This window comes from Chlorocebus sabaeus, chromosome 22, assembly GCF_047675955.1.
Source record: "Chlorocebus sabaeus isolate Y175 chromosome 22, mChlSab1.0.hap1, whole genome shotgun sequence".
Lineage (NCBI taxonomy): Eukaryota > Metazoa > Chordata > Mammalia > Primates > Cercopithecidae > Chlorocebus > Chlorocebus sabaeus.
In genome coordinates this window covers 70,008,359-70,028,773 of record NC_132925.1, presented here as the reverse complement: position 1 = coordinate 70,028,773, position 20,415 = coordinate 70,008,359, and the positions used below count along the sequence as shown (strand labels likewise).

Sequence of the window (20,415 nt, the reverse complement as noted above, 5' to 3'; positions counted from 1 at the left end):
TTTTTTTGGTGTTAAGGAGAGGCCCAAGTAATTGAAGATTAAAAAGGAAAGCCTGAGTTTGATTTCACAAAACATACACGCCCACCACGAACAAATAACCAGTGTAGAACTCCTGACTCCTAGTCCTGAGTTTCAGTCCTGAGATCATACTTCCTGTCCACTCTGTTGTGAAAATGTCAGTGTTGGTGCAGAAACAAAAAAGAAGAAGCTCTCCTCCCACATACCACCTCCAGTGTTCACCAACTTTGACATCCACAGGAAATGGCGTGTATTTAATTTGACCTCTTTAAAAACAGTCTTCAAAGCATTTGGATTTTAGTAACTGTGTTCTTTGATTCAAGTACCCATGGAATGATTTCTTTCCTTCCTTCCTTCCTTCCTTCCTTCCTTCCTTCCTTCCTTCCTTCCTTCCTTCCTTCTTTCCTTCCTTTTCCTTTTCTTTCCTTTTTTCTTTTCTTTTCTTTTCTTTCCTTTTCCTTTTTCCTTTTTCCTCTTTTCTTTTCTTTTCTTTCTCACTCTTTTGCCCAGGCTGGAGTGCAGTGGCATGATCTTGGCTCACTGCAACCTCTGTGCAGGTTCAAGCGGTAGTCCTGCCTCAGCCTCCCAAGTAGCTGGAATTACAGATGTGTACCACCGTGCTTGATTAATTTTTTTGTATTTTTAGTAGAGGTGAGATTTCACCATGTTGGCTAGGCTGGTCTCGAACCCTTGACCTCAGATGATCCACCTGCCTTGGGCTCCCAAAGTGCTAGGATTATAGGCATGAGCCACGATGCCCGGCCAGAGTGATGACTTTCAAAAGGAAAAATCCTGGGTTGTGTGAGAGCAAATATTTTAAATCTAAATGCATGCCCTGTAGAGGGCACTGGTAGAATCCTGTCACATAAATTGTGCCTCATTGAGCAATTTCAGGACGGCATCTGTGGTCTTCACCCTCCACACCCTTGCCTGTTCTCCAAAGTGGGGTAACTTGCTGACTCACTCACACACATTCATCAGTTTTCCCATGTGATTAAGGGCATCATTGGAAAAGTGGTTGTCCCCACTGTTGGGAGAAAGCATAGCTTATATTTGTAGAGTAGGTTTCCTTCTGGGAAGGTTGACTTGCCTCAGTGGAAAGAAGACTTGAGGCAGAGAGGTTTCCCTTAGCCTGGTGGCTGTGGTTATATATGAAATTATGAAATGACAGACAGGAATGCTATATTTACTTTGGTACCTTTACCATAAAATGTTCCTAAATACTAACTGATTCTAGGAAGCATGTTTTTCAAAAATGTACGTTTGATTTTTACAGCTGGATATTTGAAATTCGGTGAAAGGAAATGCTCATAGAAATCCTAAAGATGATTTCCTTGTTTAACTCAGGACCTAGCTCAATCCTGGTGAAGGCTACCAGAGAACCTCACTGAGATGCAGCCACACTGTACCTCTTGCCTGCAGTGTGTCCTAAATTCGTAGCGATAGTGCTCTGAAACTGAGTTCATGAACCAACACACAAATATGTCATTGGTCAAATTGTAACATTCCCTTCCATCAAAAGGACTAGGTATATTTTTGTCATTGTTTTGTTTCATTTTTAGCATTTGAATTTTTTCAGCAAAAGGTGGAAAGGATTATTTCAGTATTAGTTTTGCTCTGTTGTATTAGTGAGCCTGCATAGTTGCACCATCTAAATTTAGGATCCTGGCACCTCAGCCAATAAGAACTCTTTGTAACTAATTCATAATGCTTTTGGCAGAGAGTGCCTAGAATAAACATTAAAATAGTGTTAACCAGTTAAGGTCATTTACTTTCAAGGGAAGAGGGTGACCCCAAATATGCATTCTTGAAAATTCCATTTATTTATTTTTAAATGAAGACTTTACAATAGCTTATGTGAAGCAATACCTAAAAATATAAGCAACTGGCATGATTCCTGGTCACATTCCAAATAAAGGTTTGTCCATTTGCTGCAAAGAAGTATGCTTGGAAGATAACTTGTAAGAGGTCGGCCACTGGCTTACGGTGTATTAAACAATCGGTGTGTAGACTTTTTGGAACTGCACCTTGTATCATCTTAGCGTGGTAATTTTTCCACTAGTCTTTGGGTAGGTACACACTAATAATATTTTTTATCTAGGCAAATGCGAGATGAGTAAATGCTAAATGATAGGATTTTGGAAGGTAATTCTAACAATACTGATTATATATGGAAGCTTTAAATTGTTGATTCAGCAATAAATGAGAGCGTTTGATGGTGCTTACTTGGTCATAGTATCAAAATCACTAAAGTGCATGATGTAACGGCAGGGAGCTGAATCACAAGGACAATTAATTGGGGTTTGTTTTTGGGAGTCAATGATACCACATGTCAGTCTGCTGTCCTGAGGTAGTCTCTCCCTAGTGTTACCCCTCTTTCTCACTTTTGGGTTCATATACCTGATATCTTTCTAAACAGGTAAATTTCATGCCTCCAGGAATGGAGAAGCTGATGCAGGCCTGGCTACACGTCCTTGTCACAGGGATTGGTTTCACGGGGGTGCGCATTGTTCAAAGTGAGTCCCAGGATTTTCTTGGGTACTACCACATCAGTAATGTAGATCTGATAACTAACTTTCTAGAGGAAACTATAGAGCTTTCCTTTTGTTTTTCCTTTTTTAAAGACCAGTGAGTAATGATTACCAATGATTGTCTCTGGCCTGACAATATAAGTGATACTCCTTTTTTTTTTTTTTTTTTTTTTAACTAAATGTATTCTGATCTGGGGAATTTTTCATTCCAAAATAGCAATACAACAGTATTTAATATGGAGACATGAGATTTGTGGTAAAATCATTAGGTCAATGGTTTTCAAACTCAAGTGTGCATCAGCATTCCCTATAGGGCTTGTTGAAACAGATTTACAGGGACACACTCCAACAGTTTCTGTTTGGTAGGTCTGGGGTAGGGTCTGAGAATCTGCATTTCTAACATGTTTCTAAGTGATGCTGAAACTATTGGTCTGGGAATCACACTTTGAAAATCGTGGCAGTAAGGTGGTGGTGATGGTGTTCAGGGGGTGATTTGCTCAATGGACTTGGGATAGAAAGCATTGCATAGAGATGGGATATAAATAATATATAGGCTTGGGTGACAGAATGCCCATATTTACCATGTTTAATCAGAAAATGAATTTATTGGTTAAATAACAGAGAAGTCTAAAGATGGGGCTAACCAAGCCTTCCATGGATAGGATTCTTGGTTGTATAATGTGATCTCTGAGTGACTTAGAGTTAACCTAGCTTTACTGCCATAAGGAGCCCTGGCCCAAATCTCAAAAAGGGGTTGTATTTTAAACTACACTCTAAAAGCGTGAAACTTGAAGCATACTGCAGTCACTTGACTGAAAGATTTGGTTGAGAAACAGGCTGATGGTGGTTTTGGGCATGTCCACATGACCAAATTGTTTTTCACAAAACTTCTGCTGAATAAAATTTGAAATACTACTGTCAGCCTGTTTTCCCATCTTAATGAATTCCAGACAGTTTGTAGAGTGTGGGAGCTTCCAAAACAGAGAGGTGGAATGGATGTGACCAGCCAGCATCTGTTTTGTCACAAATGAGGATGTCCTGACATAATGGAATCGTTCCCCTTGTTCTGAATCTTACCAAGCTGTTCACTTCTCTGATCGTGAGGTACAGACTGTGAGAGGGAAGGGCAAGGCCAATGTCATGTAACACAAGCCAAAAGAAAATTTCTGGATTCCTTATTTACCAGAAAATTCAGCCTACCCCTGTGTTTCATCCACTTAGACCCAAGCATTTTGATTTTTTTTTTTTCTGCATGTTGACATTCTTTAGAGAAAAAGCCCTGATCTGTTCTTGTTGTAAACTGGTTAAGATTTCTAACCAGTCTAATAAGTCTAAATTTCAAAGTAAGACCGATTTGAACTTAAATTCCAGTTTGGTCATCACTGGCTATATATATATATATCTTTGGGCAAATTTTTCTTGTGGCCTCTGTTTCAACAGAGGCTGATGTGGTTTGGATCTGTGTCTCCACCAAATCTCATGTCAAATTGTAATCCCCAGTGTTGCAGGTGAGGCCTGGAGGGAGGTGATTGGGTCACGGAGGCAGTTTCTCATGAATGGTTTAGCACCATCCCCCTGGTGCTATTCTCATAATAGTGAGTCGTTATGAGATCTGGTCATTTAAAAAGTGTGTAGCACCTCCCCTGTCATTCTCTCTTGCTGCTGCTCCCACCATGTGAGATGCCTCACTCCCCTTTTGCCTTCTGCCATGATTGCAGGTTTCCTGAGGCCTCCCCTGAAGCTGAGCAGATGCCAGCATCATGCTTTCTGTGGAACCATGAAGCACCATGATTTAATCAGCCCATGGAACTATGAGCGAATTAAACCTCTTTTCTTTATAAGTTACCCAGCCTCGTGTATTTCTTTGTAGCAATGTGGACTAATACAGAAAATTGGTACCAAGAAATGGGGTATTGCTATAAAGATACCTGAAAATGTGGAAGCAACTTTGGAATTGGGTAACAGGCAGAGGTTGGAAGAATTTGGAGGGCTCAGAAGAAGACAAGAAGATGAGGGAAAGTTTGGAATTTCCTAGAGACTGATTAAATGGTTGGGAACAAAATGCTGGTAATGATATGGACAGTGAACTCCAGGCTGAGGAGGTCTCAGATAGAAATGAGGAACTCACTGGGAACTGGAATAAAGGTCACTTTTGTTATGTGTTAGCAAAGAGGTTGGCTGCATTGTGCCCCTGCCATAGGGATCTGTGGAACTTTGAACTTGAGAGTGATAATTTAGGGTAACTGGCAGAAGAAATTTCTAAGCAGCATGGTATTCAAGATGTAGCCTGGCTGTTCCTAACAACCTATGTTTATATGGGTGAGCGAAGAAATTACCTAAAGTTGAACTTACATTTAAAGGGGAAGCAGAGCATAAAAGTTTGGAAAATTTGCAACCCAGCCATGTGGTAGAAAAGAAGAGCCCATTTTCTGGGGAGTAATTCAAGCAGTCTACAGAAATTTGCTTAAATAAAAAGGGGCCAAGTGCTAATATCCAAGACAATGGGGAGAAGGCCTGGAAGGCATTTCAGAGAACTTTGCCGCAGACCCTCCCATCATAGGCCCAGAAGCCTAGGGGGACTGAGTGGTTTCCTGGGCCAGGCCCAGGGCTCTGCTGCCATGCATAGCATTGAGACACTGCTCTCCACATCCTAGTTGCTCCAGCTCCAGCTATGGCTCATAGGGGCCTAGGTACCGCTCGGGCCACTGCTTCAGTGGGTACAAGGTGTAAGCCTTGGTGGCTTCCACGTGGTAGTAAGCCTGTAAGTGCACAGAGTGCAAGAGTTGGCACTTGGGAGCCTCCACCTAGATTTCAGAGAATGTATGGAAAAACTTGGATGCCCAGGGAAAAGCCTGCTGCAGGGGCAGAGCCCTCATAAAGAAACTCTACTAGAGCAATGCAGAAGGGAAATGTGGGGCTGGAGCCCCTACACAGAGTCCCCACTGGGGCACTACCTAGTGAAGCTGTGAGAAAAGCACCACTATCCTCCAGACCCCAGAATGGTAACTGGCAACTTGCACTCTCAGCCTGGAAAAGCCACAGGCAGTCAAGGCCAGGCCTTGAGAGCAGCTGTGGGGGCTGAACCCTGAAAAGCCAAAGGGGTGGAGCTGCCCAAGGCCTTGGGATTACACCTCTTGCACTAGTGAGCCCTGGATGTGAGACATAGAGTCAAAGGAGATTATTTTGGAGCTTTAACATTTAATGACTGCCCTGCTGGGTTGTGGACTTGCATGGAGCCCATAGTCCCTTTCTTTTGGCCATTTTCTCCCTTTTTGAACAGGAAAATTTACCCAATGCCTATGCCTGCATTGTATCTTGGAAGTAACTAACTTGTTTTTTGTTTTACAGACTCATAGGCAGAAGGGACTAGCCTTATCTCATATGATACTTTGGACTTTGGACTTTTGAGTTAATGCTGGAATAAGTTAAGAATTTGGGGACTGTTGGGAAGCCATGATTGTATTTTGCAATGTGAGAAGGAAGAAGGATATGTGATTCGGGGGATCAGGGGTAGAATGATATGGTTTGAATCTGTGTCCCCACCAAATCTCATGTCAAATTGTAATCCTCAATGTTGCAGGTGAGGTCTGGTGGGAGGTGATTGGATCATGGAGGTGGTTTCTCATGAATGGTTTAGCAACACCCCCTTGGTGCTGTTCTTGTGGTAGTGAGTTCTCATGGTTCTCATGAGATCTGGTTGTTTAAAAGTGTGGCACTACCCCTGTTAGTTTCTCTCTCTCTTTTTTTTTTTTTTTGAGACAGAGTGTCACTCTGTCACCAAGGCTGTAGTGCAGTGGTGTGATCTAGGCTCACTGCAACCTCTGCCTCCTGGGTTCAAGTGATTCTCCTGCCTCAGACTCTCGAGTAGCTGGGATTACAGGTGCACACCATCATGCCATGTTGGCCAGGCTGGTCTCGAAATCTGTTCCCCTTGGCTGGCCAAAGTATTGGGATTACAGGTGTGAGCCACTGTGCCTGGCCCCCTGTCACTCTCTCTTGCTCCTGCTTCCACCATGTGAGATGCCTCGTTCCCACTTTGCCTTCTGCCATGATAGTAAGTTTCCTGAGGCCAACCCAGAAGCTGAACAGATGTTAGCATCATGCTTCTTGTACAGCCTGCAGAACAGTGAACCAATTAAATCTCTCTTTGTTTTGGAAATAAATTACCCAGTCTCAGGTGTTTTTTTTTGTTTTTTTGTTTTGTTTTGTTTTTGTTTTTGTTTTTGTTTTTTGTAGCAGTGTGAGAATGGACTAATGCAGAGGCTAAAAGAGGACAGTGCATAATAATGTGATCTAAGTGACAGGGTAATTGTACAGATTAAAAGAAATACATGGGTAGAGTGCTCAGCTCAAAGCCTGGCTTTTAGTTCCCTCATTCTGATTACCTTTGTATTCACAGCATCAACAAGGTTTTTCACTTGAATTTCTAGTTTTAAACACCTTAATAAAGAAAAAAAATGACTCAAAGGCAATCAGTGTGGGGGTTGGGGGGAGAAGATCCATAGAACAATGGGGAGGAGGAGGGTAAGGGAGAAAGGAGGCTAAATAGCCTTTAAGTTAGGTAATCAGCATTAAGATTTTTGGGAGTTGATACAGGTCAAATAGTGGTGAAAGGTGGGATGCCTGAGAGGACGATATTTAAGGCTGGCACATGCTATTTACAAGCATGGTGTTACTTTTATTGCCAGAACAATTTTTATCTTTATCAACATGTTTCCTTTCATCATAATTGTAGACTATAGCTAGGTGGAGGAATAAATAATGAGATATACTAATTGGGGTTACACAATACCAAGGCTGTGTAGCATTGCTGTCTCAACATAGACATCTCTAATTCCTAAAGGTCATATTTCAGCCTTGGCCATAGTCACTTCCTACCTCATCTTTTCCCACTTGACTTGGCAGCCTGTTTATATAGTTATCTTTATCCAATATAAGCCATAAGGCCCTATATTCTTGAGCCTCAAAATATTTATATCTTTTACTTTTATGGCTTTTTGTTGTTGTTGTTGTTGTTGGTAATAGCAGTATATAGCCATTTTAGAGACTAGGATCTAAGTTTTCAATGTTTTTTCTTTCCCCGACACTAATACGATAGTTTGCTTTTCTTGATCGTCACACAGTTTCTCTCCGGAAAACTGTGGCTTAACTGGTCACTAGAAAGCATAAAGGGGAAAAAAAAGCAAAAAGGGGGGTTAGTCCAAATAGTATCCATCTTTCTTAGGGGAGAGATTTCCATTATATTCCACATGTATGTGGATACCTTCATCAGTTATAGTTTAGTCATTGACTAACTTGGACAACTGAGTGCCTACCTGATTGAATAGTTGCGAAGATTCAATAAAGTGATGAGATGCTACCTGTAGTAAGGGTGCAGTAGATACCAGCTGCTGCTACTCACCTTACTGCTTCTCCTCCTCCTCTACTGTGATTATTGCTCTCTGCCTACTGCTGTTTTGTGCAACTGCTGGTGTCATTGCTACTAGAACTTAGAAGTTTGCATAAGAATGGAAGAAATGGTTAATCACAGAAACATTTATCTGTGCAGGTAGTATTGACTCTCTTATTGCCTTATCACTGTTGAGTAAATAAGCAACAGTTTGATTCTCCATAGCTGAAAAAATTCTAACCACGTAGTCAATTCTCAAATTCTTGGGGTTTATGTGGCAAGTTTTTTTTTTTTTTTTTTTTTTTAAACTTTAAGTTCTGGGATACATGTGCAGAATGTGCAGGTTTGTTACATAGGTATACATGTGCCATGGTGGTTTGCTGCACCCGTCAACCCATCATCTAGGTTTTAAGCCCCGTATGCATTAGGTATTTGTCGTAATGCTCTCCCTCTCCTTGCCCCACAACCCCCGACAGGCTCTGGTGTGTGATGTTCCCCTCCCTGTGTCCACGTGTTTTCATTGTTCAACTCCCACTTATGAGTGAGAACATGCGGTGTTTGGTTTTCTGTTCCTGTGATAGTTTGCTGAGAATGATGGTTTCCAGCTTTATCCATGTCCCTGCAAAGGACATGAACTCATTTTTTTTTATGGCTGCGTAGTATTCCATGGTGTGCATGTGCTACATTTTCTTTATCCAGTCTATCATTGATGAGCATTTGAGTTGGTTCCAAGTCTTTGCTATTGTAAATAGTGCTGCAGTAAACATACGTGTACATGTGTCTTTACAGTAGAATGATTTATAATCCTTTGGGTATATACCCAGTAATGGTATTGCTGGGTCAAATGGTATTCTGGTTCTAGATCCTTGAGGAATTGCCACACTGTCATCCACAATGGTTGAACTAACTTATACTCCTACCAACAGTGTAAAGCGTCCCTATTTCTCCACAGCCTCACCAGCATCTCTTGTTTCCTGACTTTTTAATGATTGCTATTCTGATTGGCGTGAGATGGTATCTCATTGTGGTTTTGATTTGCGTTTCTTTAATGACCAGTGATGATGATCTTTTTTTTCATATGTTTGTTGGCCACATAAATGTCTTCTTTTGAGAAGTGTCTGTTCATATCCTTTGCCCCCTTTTTGGTGGGGTTGTTTTTTATCTTGTAAATTTGTTTAAGTTCCTTGTAGATTCTAGATATTAGACCTTTGTCAGATGGATAGATTGCAATTTTTTTCTCCCATTCTGTAGATTGTGTGGCAAGTTTTTAAACCTATATTAGCACTGGATTGCAACCCAGGAGTCTTCCAGACCACTTCCTCCAACTATCAGCTGCTCTATACATAGGAATGAGATTACCAAGTTTGAATACCAATTAAAGGAATGCATAATCTATCAGAATCCATATATATATATTCATACAAACATATGTAGGATTCTCAAGGCAGTGTTTTTCAAAACACTTTCAGACTTTCGTCAGTATTCTTACTAACCAAAACATGACTCTTGGTTAAACAGTTCCCATCCAGAGTTTTATAAGAAAAGAGGAAAAATGAAATTCTCCTCTTTCTGTGATTGAAACAGAAAGACAAACACACTGAAGAAAAAGACAGATAGAAGTAGGTGCTTTAGAGTGAGTGCTTATGTGTTCAAAGAAACTGTAAGCACAGGAGAGAAGACAGCTGAGGAGGTTTGGTCAGAAGTGGAATGGTGGGATGGGCCTCTGAACTCTGCATTTTAGTGAGAGTACAGAATAAATCTGCTGTGTAGGCTGGTGTTGAGAGTTAGGACACCCTGAACTAGGAGAAGAACCAGCTATCAGAGATGAAAAAAATAGTTTGGGACATTTTCAGAATAGATATATTTCTTGAGTATCTAAATGGGTGGACATTAAGAGATCTGACTTTTACTCTTGTTTTCCCAGAGTTATGGTTTGAGAATTATTTGTAGGATCTTCGGGCAAATTTTCCTTGCCTTGTAGTATAAAAGGATGCTTAATAAGTATTTGTTGAGCTGAGGATAATGGGGAGCAGGAAGGGTCAAACTTGAACCACTATTGCCTTTGGCAAATAGATGGCTGTTGATTGATGGTGTGGATCCCAGATCAGACCATCAAAGGCCAGGAGAGGTCTTTCTGGAAGAGGAAAAGAACTTGCTTGGTGGTTACATCAGTTACCCTAGGGCATATGTGTGTGTGTGCGTGTGTGTGTGTGTGTGTGTGTATACTCTCTTCCACCACTCAGAAAGTATATATAAAAATATATAAATAAATATTATATATATATATGTATACATATACACACACACACTTTCCCGCCACTCAGAAATATATTTCATTTTATTTACTTTTTTTTTTAAAAGATAGCGTCTCACTTCATCTCCCAGACTAGAGTGCAGGGATGCAATCATAGCTTCCTATTGCCTCAAAACTCCTAGGCTCAAGCAGTTCCCCTGCCTCAGCCTCTCGAGTAGCTGGGACTCCAGGCATACACCACCATGCCTGGCTAATTAATTTTTTTTCCTAAGGTGGAGATCTTGCTTTGTTGCCCATGCTGGTCTTGAACTCTTGACCTCAAGCGATCCTCCTGCCTCGGAGTCCCCAAGCACTGGGATTACAGATGTGAGCCTCTGTGCCCAGCCTGGAAATATACATTTTAACTGGTATTCACTGAAGATGGCCTTTAGCTGTCACTTTTTTAATAGGCTTTATTTTTAAAATAATGTGTCTTTTAATAAACCAAATATCTTCTTATGTATCAATAGCCCAATCCAGTAATACTTATTTTATTATTGGTTAGTTCCCATGGGAACAGGGAATTTGTTAGTTCACTGGACCTCTCAAGGTTCCAGGATACTGAGTGTGTCCAATAATGTTTGTTGAATAAAGAATGACCTAGATGGCTAAAGTGTTTCTGGTGTGTTAGAAGGGGTCAGTAAGTTTTGGGAACTTTGCTAAACCCTTTCAGGAAAATGTGTAAGAAATTATTTTACCTTTTCTCTTGTTAGCTACGGGCCCTTGTCATGTGTTTCTGAGTCTTCATATCTTTACCTATAAAATGGGACTAATGGCATTTTCTTCTTGGGATAACTGTGAGGATTATAGAAGATAATATGTAAAATGACTGGCATATGTACATTCTCAATACAAAGTTAGTAGGGGTGATGATTGTTACTGCTATTGGTGCTAACGATACAGACTGCTAAAAATACAGTCAATTCTCATTATTTTAATACCAAATCAACAAATACTGAATGATTACCACTATGGAAATACAGGATAAGTTCCTTAGAGCCTCCATTCGCAACATTTAATCAATCTATTGATACATAACTTTGTTTTATGTCTGTTTCTGTGTAAAGACACATTATTTAACATATATTGTTGATTCATTAACATTCAACTCCTGGCCAGCAGCACTATAACCTCACTGACTTAGGAACACTAGACAGCACTTTCGCACTCAGCTTGGGTGCCATCCTGAATAGAAGAGTCACCAACAAAAACACACAGAAGTGCAAAAAATGTGGCACCACATAGACTGTGAAAAGGACACTTTTTTACAATATGATGTGAGAGCTGAAATGAGAAGGTAGACCATTACCTTATTTGACCTCGATTGGTAATGTGCATGTTGGGAGACTCAAATTTCTTGCTATTCTATGCGTGTGATTGACTGTAAAACTCTGAGAATATGGATTTTGGGTTTACAAATCAGTTTTAGTGAGTAGGTGAATTTGAAAGTGGGGAATCCATGAATAATGAGGGTTGATTATATTAATAACTGTTTTCTTGCATCTGTATTTCTCTAGCAGTTCTTCCTCTGCACTAAAAAGCTTACCCACTGGGGAAAACATTTTAAAACAGTATCTGCTCAGATGTTGTGGATTACAGAGGGAGCCACATTAATAAAGCTTTTCCAGGTGCCTGATCTCTCTCTCTATTTTTTTTTTTTTTTTTTTTTTTGAGACGAAGTCTTGCTGTGTCACCCAGGTTGGAGTGCAGTGGCACAATCTTGGCTCACTGAAAGCTCCACCTCCCAGGTTCACGCCATTCTCCTGCCTTAGCCTCCCAAGTAGCTGGGACTATAGGCATCTGCCACCACGCTCTGCTAATTTTTTTGTATTTTTAGTAGAGACGGGGTTTCACCATGTTAGCCAGGATGGTCTTGATCTCCCAACCTTGTAATTGCCCACCTTGACCTCCCAAAGTTCTGGGATTACAGGCGTGAGTCACTGTGCCCAGCCCTGATCTCTCACTTTTATCAGTTTGTTTGCCCAATAAAAATGGCCCATCACTTCCAGATCTTTAAAGTTGACTGAGGCTTCACTGTTTAGATATGATAGAATTTTGATATATTTTTTATCATTCTTTAATAAGATAGAGTGTGTGGGTGGGTGGGGACCCAGGAAAATACCACAGAGAGATTATGGGACCATTGCTGAAAAATCCAGCAAAAAGCAGTAGGATTGACACAGGGCAGGTGAGCCCCCAAATTGGGGCTTAGCCCGGGAGGGTTCTTGGCATTGCTCAGGAAAGAATTTAAGAATGAGCTGGTGGTGGAAGAATGCAGGTCTAATGAAGCAACAGTGTACAATAGAGTAGCTGCTCCTTGCAGAGCAGGGCTAACCCATAGGCATGCACCCAGAGTAGCAGTGTATGGACTGTAGACTGGCAGTATTTATACCCACTTGGAATTACATGCAAATCAAGGTACAAGTTATTCAGAAATCTTTAGAAAAGGGGTGGTAACTTTTGGGGGCTGCCATGGCCTTTGTAAACTATCATAGCACTGCTGGGAGTGTCTTATGTTGATGAGCAGTGAGGACACCTAGAGGTTGCCTTGGGTGCCATTTGCTAGTTCTGGTGGGTTTCTTCATTTCATCTTGTTGAAACCAGGAAATAAGTCCTGGTAGTCTCCTACTTCAGGATGGCTTAGAAATTCTGGTGTAGGCAGTTTTTGAGGTAACCAGGCTCAGCTTACTCAGGGCCTAGATGATAAAGGTGATGATTTTAACTTTTGCAAGCATTGAAAATTAGCATATTATAGTTATCAGAATGGTCATTATTGTAAACATTAACTTGTTGGGATTGCTTGGAATTCTTTTAGAAAGAAGGAGAAAAAGAATTGGTTTCAGTAGGTTCTGTAGTTTCAAGTTACGTAGCAGATAGATCACACAATTTAGTGACAACAAAACACAAAGAATAATAATAATAACAGTAGCATCTAGCATTTTTAAAGCCATCTTTACAGGCTGTGTCTTGTGTTAGTGCTTTAGCCTACCTTTTATATATTTCTATAGTATTCTTATGTATTATACTGGGGTTAAAGAAGGTACCTATATAATTAAAAAATTCTTTCTGTGTTAGAAATGTGAAGAAACAGAAACATCAGGAATTAATAATAAATTTACATCTAGATGAATTATAAACATAGTATATCTTACTGTCTACCGGGTATGGTATTTAAGTGTTTTATATAATTCTAATATGAGATAGATAGGATCCCATTTTATAAATGACGAAACTTGTGCTTGTCTATTTTCTGTCACTTGTATATCTTAAGTTACTCAAATAAGGTAGAACTGTGATTCAAACTGAGGACTGTCTGACTTCAAAGCTCACTCTCTTATTTACCATGCTGCAGTGGTTTCCATGTATTTTGGTGTTCAGAGATTTGGAGGGAGAGGCAGGAGTGATCGGGGTGACAACTTATGTTGATTTTTGAATGGGAAGGAGACTAGATTTCTTATGAAGTAAAGGCAGAAGACTCAGGGTGTGGTTGAACATCCGAATCCAAAACAAATAGTTATGTCTATTAAAGGTGCTCACATCATGCCTGTCTGCATAGTCCTTTGTTTCTAAAGCTGCTTCTGAAGAAGGAAATGAGGTGGGCTGTGAAGGCTCCAAGAAAGGTAGGAGAAGATGGGATGGTGGATACTTGATCATTCACAAGGGTGTGGTATATAAGTAAGTGGTAGATTTTCCTTATTTCTTATTGATGATCTTTGAATGTTGCTACTTGATGACATCAAGTTGTCTTCTCTACATACCCATCCTTGTGTTCTACTACTGAACATGAGCATGTAGCTCATAACATCTGGATGTTTTTCACTCATCTCTTTTTCCCTCTCTCTTTTTTCTCCTAACCTGACTTGTTGATTGCTATTTTTGTGTGTCTTCAGAAATTTATATAGCCAGTCTGTTCCATTCTGGACTGTTTATCTTTGGCATGCCAGAGGTCTTGAAACATCATAATGTTGTGTAATGAGCATAACTTCTGCCTTGACTTGTGGGTGTTAAGAGCGTTAGTCAGTGCAAAGTATTGAGTTAAATATTTTCAATAAAAGGATATAATGATCTAGCAGAGAAGAAGTTATAAAAATCCCAGTTAATGGCTTTCATGGTGAGCCATATATTTAGTGGGTTCTACCAGTGATGAGTTAGAGATTCACAAAATGAATGTAAAAGCATTCTTCCTTTTAATTAATGAGAGAGGAGAAAGAAAAACAATAATAAGAAAAAAAAGTACTTGATTCCCATCCATAACACGAAAAGTGTAAACATCCAAGTTCCCAGTGATTCTAACCCTGATTCATTACCTTGCATGTGTCTTTAATTACCACAAGACATGTTTAAGATTTCCATTGAGATATTATTGACAGGGACTCCTGGGCACATCATAGGCCTGATTGAAAGCCTTTAGCCTTGTAATGATCTCTTCTTGGAGGACCGTCAGGGAATTCTTTGCAGCTCTGTCAGAGAGTCAGGGCTTTCCTGAGCAAACAAACTAGGTCTTTACCTATGGAACTGATTTTATGAAGAGTTTTGGTCAGCATTAGTCATTGTGAAACTATGGGCCTCCTGCCCTGGTTTATCTCGACAGTCATCTCCCTACAGCAGAAGGTTGAATCCTCATCTCTCCATGAGTCTGAGCATCTAAAGATGTTAGAGGTACATTGGTTTGCTTCTTGCTGAGGAATGTGTAGTGGGTACTGGTCTTCTGGGAATAGTGTCTAGATGAATGTTTAATAATCAGTTTAATAGGTTGATGGGCTGTCTTATTTCCGGGGGTTGGAGGCTTAAACCAGGACACCCTGTGCTAACTCTGCTCTTTACCTTGCCAGCAATCCTCAGTCGTCCTGGTAAACAACCTCTGAGTTAAATACCTTTTCTTTTCTGGGGAGGTTACCAACAAAGGAAAAGGCTTTGATGTCAGAACAGGGGGCATAAACAGTGTTTATGGCCGCTGTTAAAAATTTCACATCTGGGTATTTTCAAAAGAACTCGAAGTCAAAATATATCACTTATGGGAAGTAGCTTCTTTTCCAATATGATATCTTATGCAAATTGATATTTATTTTCATGGTTTAAGTAGTAATTGATGACATTTTGGGGGTTGGAAGATTTGTGGGGAGGAGGACATAGATTTTCATCAGATGTCCTTGTGTCCTTTCCTTGAGAGGATTATTGATCTCTAGTCTTCATATGTAAGGTATTGAATTTATTTACTGTTATTAACTGAATCTATAGATAAAGAGGTAGTTTTGAATGAGAGCCAAGTAATCTGTTGATGTAAAGTCTATTTTACCTTTTATGATTACCATCTAGCACCTCCCTCCTTCCTGGCTGAATTCCCTGTCATTTTAAGTAGGCAGCAATTGCAATTACTGGTTTGTTAAAGAAGCCCGCTCCTGCTGCCAAGGATCCTGTTAATTATCACTCTATCTCTAATTTAGCCTTCCTAGTGTTGAGAGAAGGTGCACGTAAGCGTGTGGCAGAACGTCTGCAATCGCATCTTTGTAATAATCTCCTTTCTGAGACGGTTCAGTGGACTCAATGTTCCGCCAAAGGGCCGATGCGGCCCTGGTGAGTGTTTTCAGCTCTCTTCTGTAGCTCGTTTGGTCAGTCGAGTTTGATGTGATTGTCCTCTCCTTTTGCTTCTGACCTAAGTAAAAGCTAATGGTTGGCATTAATCTTGGGAATTCAGACCTATTCTGCTCCATCTCTGAAGTCAAATGGGACACCTTGAAAATACTTCAGTGGTTTTCCCACGAGCTATTTTCTCTCTCTGTGAAAAGGAAACCAGGGAATTGACTCTGTGCTTGTTTTCAAGAAGGTAAAACAGATGATAACCAAAGTACCTCAGTTTACAGGTTCTTATATAGCATGTTTTTTAAGGGATGTCAATCTTTATGTCATATCAGATCTTTGGTTCTTGTTCATAAATGGCTAGATTGCTTTCTGTTTGTTTTCAGAAATGTTCAGTTCACTTGTTTCAGTGAACATTTTTTCAGAAGTTCCACTGGATCATTTGATTAGGTTTGGAGTGCTTATGCTTCCTTTTCCACTTTTTATGTTATTTTTGGCAGTGTTGGTATTTGAAGCTGTAGAAGTGATTCACTGCAAAGTGCATTAATTTTCCACATTTCCAAATGCATTTTCCAGTGGTCCCCAGATTTCTTTTCCTCCTCTCAGATGATTCTGCAGTTGTCCTTCTGTCATTCTGCTGGCTCAAACATAAATGCTGATACCACTGAATTTCTTAAATTACAGCTGGTGGGGATTAACAGAAATTGTAAAAGAATACCACTTCCTCATTTTGCTATTTTCTTGACTAATTATTGTCTTTTCAAGTACTGTAGGAGGATAGGGATTTGGAAATGAATTCTTTGTCTTTCAGTTTAAACAGCAATTTTCCTTTTCCTTTTTCTGTTATATTTCAAAAATTATGTAGCGCTTAAGATGCTTTTCTGATGTGCCCTTTAATAACCCCAGACAGAGGAGTCTCACTCCTGATTGTGCACTTCGGACTGTCTTCTACCCTGGGTGAAGGGTTTTGAATACTTCCCTTAAGTAAGTTTCCTTATATAGAATATTTTTACTCAACAGTTTTTCTCCAACTCCAGGCTGTTACTGGTATTATGTGGAAGATTGTGATTGATTTATTCGTTTGTTCGGGGCCTTTGCTCCTTTAAGGAATGCTTAGCTCTGTCCTCATCATTTTCTTGTTTAGGATCTGTGTTATTTGTGACAATTTTGATTGCTCCAGCCCTCTACACATTAATTTTTCTGGCTTGCGTCTCCTTGTTTTAACAGTGGGAGTCTGGCCTCAGGCTTTCTTATCACTTGGTTTGTGGTTTGAGTGATGGTTCCATGAACCTTTTCCTGGGAGCTCTCTGGGCTCCTGTGCTGGATGCTGGAAGCCACCTGGAAGTGTGCACACAGGATGGTTGGGTGCTGCTGGGCGGTATTGATTGAACTGCAGTCCCGTGGAAACAGAAATAGAAAGGGTTCAGCATTCGTACTTTCCTCTGGTGGCGTTTTTGCTTATTTTGTGTATTTAGAAAAGGTAGCCATATGCAAACTGCTGACTTACTATTTTCCCTGGAATGGAAACCATTTGGATTATTTCAATGAGTTTTAGTGAAGATTTGTTTGTTCACAGTATTAGTTTTGTTTTCTGGTAGCCTGTTTAGAATAAGACCAGAATGTGTCTTTTTACTTTATGGAAATGAGTGCTTACTTGGTGTTTGGAATTTTGCAAACCAACATGAATTTGAAAAGTCATATGTTTATTCCAGAGTCAAAATAGAAACTCTTTAGTGAAAATTATAGATATTTCCATCTTGGATCATTTACTTTCTGTGAAAAAATTTTTTTGACAAAATTGTTTAAGATTTCAGAGGAATCTCTTTTCCTGGTTAATTTTCCCACAAATTAATTTCCCTCATTTTTAAAAAGAAAAATAAGATTAAACTGAAGAATTGCAGACCAGGCTCATATGTCCTGGAATATTTGCTGTAAGCTGGTGACTGATTCTTTGCTGTTATCTTTCATAAGCGAGTGGATTTAGTTTAACTGTTAGTAGTTAAGGTTTGGATTAGGAATACAAATATAATTTCCTTACTGTAAGACCTATTAAGCACTGATTTGCGTTCCTGAGGATAAGTTATGATTATTCAGTCTCAGGAAAATTTGTATTATAAGATCCATATACCCTTAGCCAACATTTCCTTCTAATATTGCAATGATAAGTTCTTTTAATAGAGATTTTGGAATGGTATAGCTATCTGGAAAATATTTCAAATGTCATTGTGGAGTTTTTGGTTAAATGTGAGTTTTAAAAGTTTGATAAATAGAATAAAAAGGGGGAAGGAAAAATAGTTATGAGTTGGTCGAATTGTTTGGGCTATGAGGTATCTTTTTAAGAAGAGTTTTTATGTTTATGTAGAAAATGTCACTAGATATAAGAAAATGGAAGCTTAATGGTTGAACGAGGTAGGAATTGGAAGGGTATCATGAGATTGTAACTTAACTGGAGTATACATTAAATGAATTGTATATTTCATTAGCTTGATGACCATGAATGGTTTTGTTTATCATTTTATCTTTCTTTTCTTGTTTCTGTTTTGTTTTGTTTTGTTTTTTTAGATGGAGTCTCTTTTGCCCAGTAGCATGATCTCAGCTCACTGCAACCTCTGCCTCCTGGGTTCAAGTGATTCTCCTGCCTCAGTCTCCTGAGTAGCTGGGATTACTCAGCTACTCAGCTAATTTTTGTGTTTTTTTTTTTTTTTTTTTTTAGTAGAGATGGAGTTTCACCATGTTGGCCAAGCTGGTCTTGAACTCCTGCCCTCTAGTGATCTGCCCACTTCGGCCTCCCAAAGTGCTGGGATTACAGGTGTGAGCCACCGCACCTGGCCTCTTTATCATTTTATCTTATCCCAGCAAATAGCATCATGCTGGACCTTGTAATTCTTCAAAAAATGTTGAATCAATGAATGAGCGAATGCATGTTTTGGGAGGCCTGATTGCAGACCCTGGGATCTGTCTCCCACTATATACAATGAAGGCTAAAGATGGGATCAGGGATAAGTATGTGGGATTGTGTTGCTCCCTCCTTCTGCTGCAGTATGGTAGATGTTGCCAACTATCACTTCGCTCTTTCCTGTGAACCCAGGAGGAGCCTTGGGCCCTTCTGAATTTAGTGCATCAGGCTCCCATGACTCACCATAGATACAAGAGTTAAAACTTACTGTACTTTCTCCTTTTGGTTTTGGTCCCTGAAACCCAATTACAAATAGGCAATATTATATGATGTTTCTTGGCTAGCAGATGTTCATTTAAACAATAGCAACAACAGCATGCACCATTATCCCTCCATTCAATAATTTTTCTGGTAGATTTAGCAGATATATTAATAGATAGAACTTAATGAATGGGTCTTATTAGACATTATTCTTCCAGTGGAGTAAGATATGAATATATAATTAGATTAGCAGAGTTTTTCACTTTTACTCTCCAAAGCACATGTCTCCATCTGGGGCACAATTATGGAGCACCTCCTGTATGCCAGCACTATGCTATTGATAAACGGCCAGCCTATAATTCATGGGCTCTGCCTTCTTGTAACTCACAGTGACATAAGTATGATGCTAGGTCTGTAGTTATTCCTTTAAAGACAAAAGATGGAGGGGCATGTAATCCTGGCACTTTGGGAGACTGAGGTGGGTGGGTCACTTGAGGTCAGGAGTTCGAGACCAGCCTGACCAACATGATAAAACTGCATCTCTACTAAATTTACAAAAAATTAGCTAGGTGTGGTGGTGTGTGCCTGTAATCCCAGCTACTTGGGAGGCTGAGGCAAGAGAGTTGCTGGAACCCAGGAGGTGGAGGTTGCAGTCAGTTGGGATTATACCACTGTACTCCAGCCTGGGTAACAGAGCGAGACTCCACCTCAAACAAAACAAAACAAAACAACAACAACAAAAAAACAAAAACAAAACATGATTGTCAAGCAGATGAGAGGAAAGCATTCCAGGTAGACCGAGGCATGGAGGTACAGCATAGTGTGGCACTGAGACAGTCTTAGCATGGAGTGTGGCTGGAGCACCAGGGTGCGTGGCCAGCTTCATGCAGAGGAATAGTGCTCTGGCTGCCAAATGAAGAGTGGGTTGGAGGGTGGCCAGGGCTGGTGTCACAGAGGCCAGTTAGGATGGTTCCAGCTGAACTGTCTTTGTGAGGAACGATGATACACATGCACTGTTCAGCCCTGAAGATAGGTTGTGATTGCAACAGGGTAAAAACCTTGTTAAAGATTTTAAGGACAATGAGGAAAAAAGTAAGGCTATGTGTAAACTGCTTACTGCTGACAATAAAGTGACTGCTTGTTCATTCCTTCGTCATGTAAGTGGATGCCTGTTCTGTACCAAGCACCTGGAAAATACAATCGTGTATAAAGTAGACATGGTCTCTGCCCACAATCAAGCAAAAAGAAAATGATTGATTACTAAGTAGTCTTTATAAGGTGCATGAGCAAAATTCTTAGGGTCCGTGCTCTCCATAGATTCCCCTCCTTTCCTGAAGTTAATTTATAGTCTGACAACATGTTCTCTGCTTTCTATAGGAAATTTTGAAGGATAAAGTTAGATAAGAAGATAAACGTCAAGGTCTGTGTCTTATATGGAGCGTACTTGCAT

The 20,415-nt window shown here is 40.0% G+C and overlaps 1 protein-coding gene across 12 annotated transcripts in view; it reads left to right on the top strand.

The window, feature by feature from the left end:
• MITF (melanocyte inducing transcription factor) overlaps positions 1-20,415 on the top strand; it is a 223,742-nt gene that overhangs the window by 8,694 nt on the left and 194,633 nt on the right. For 2 of the 12 annotated variants that reach the window (XM_038003663.2, XM_038003661.2), the window contains exon 1: positions 14,681-14,890. The exons of 4 other annotated variants lie outside the window; for them this stretch is intronic. Coding sequence is in view for 4 of the 8 variants with exons in the window: in XM_038003660.2 (XP_037859588.1) it covers positions 15,795-15,805 (11 nt within the window). In the remaining 4 variants the exon portion in view is untranslated. Of the gene's footprint in view, positions 1-14,680; positions 14,891-14,961; positions 15,082-15,471; positions 15,806-20,415 lie in introns of those variants that run through there. 6 more of the 12 variants (XM_073009934.1, XM_007984957.3, XM_038003665.2 and 3 more) reach the window with 5 other exon arrangements.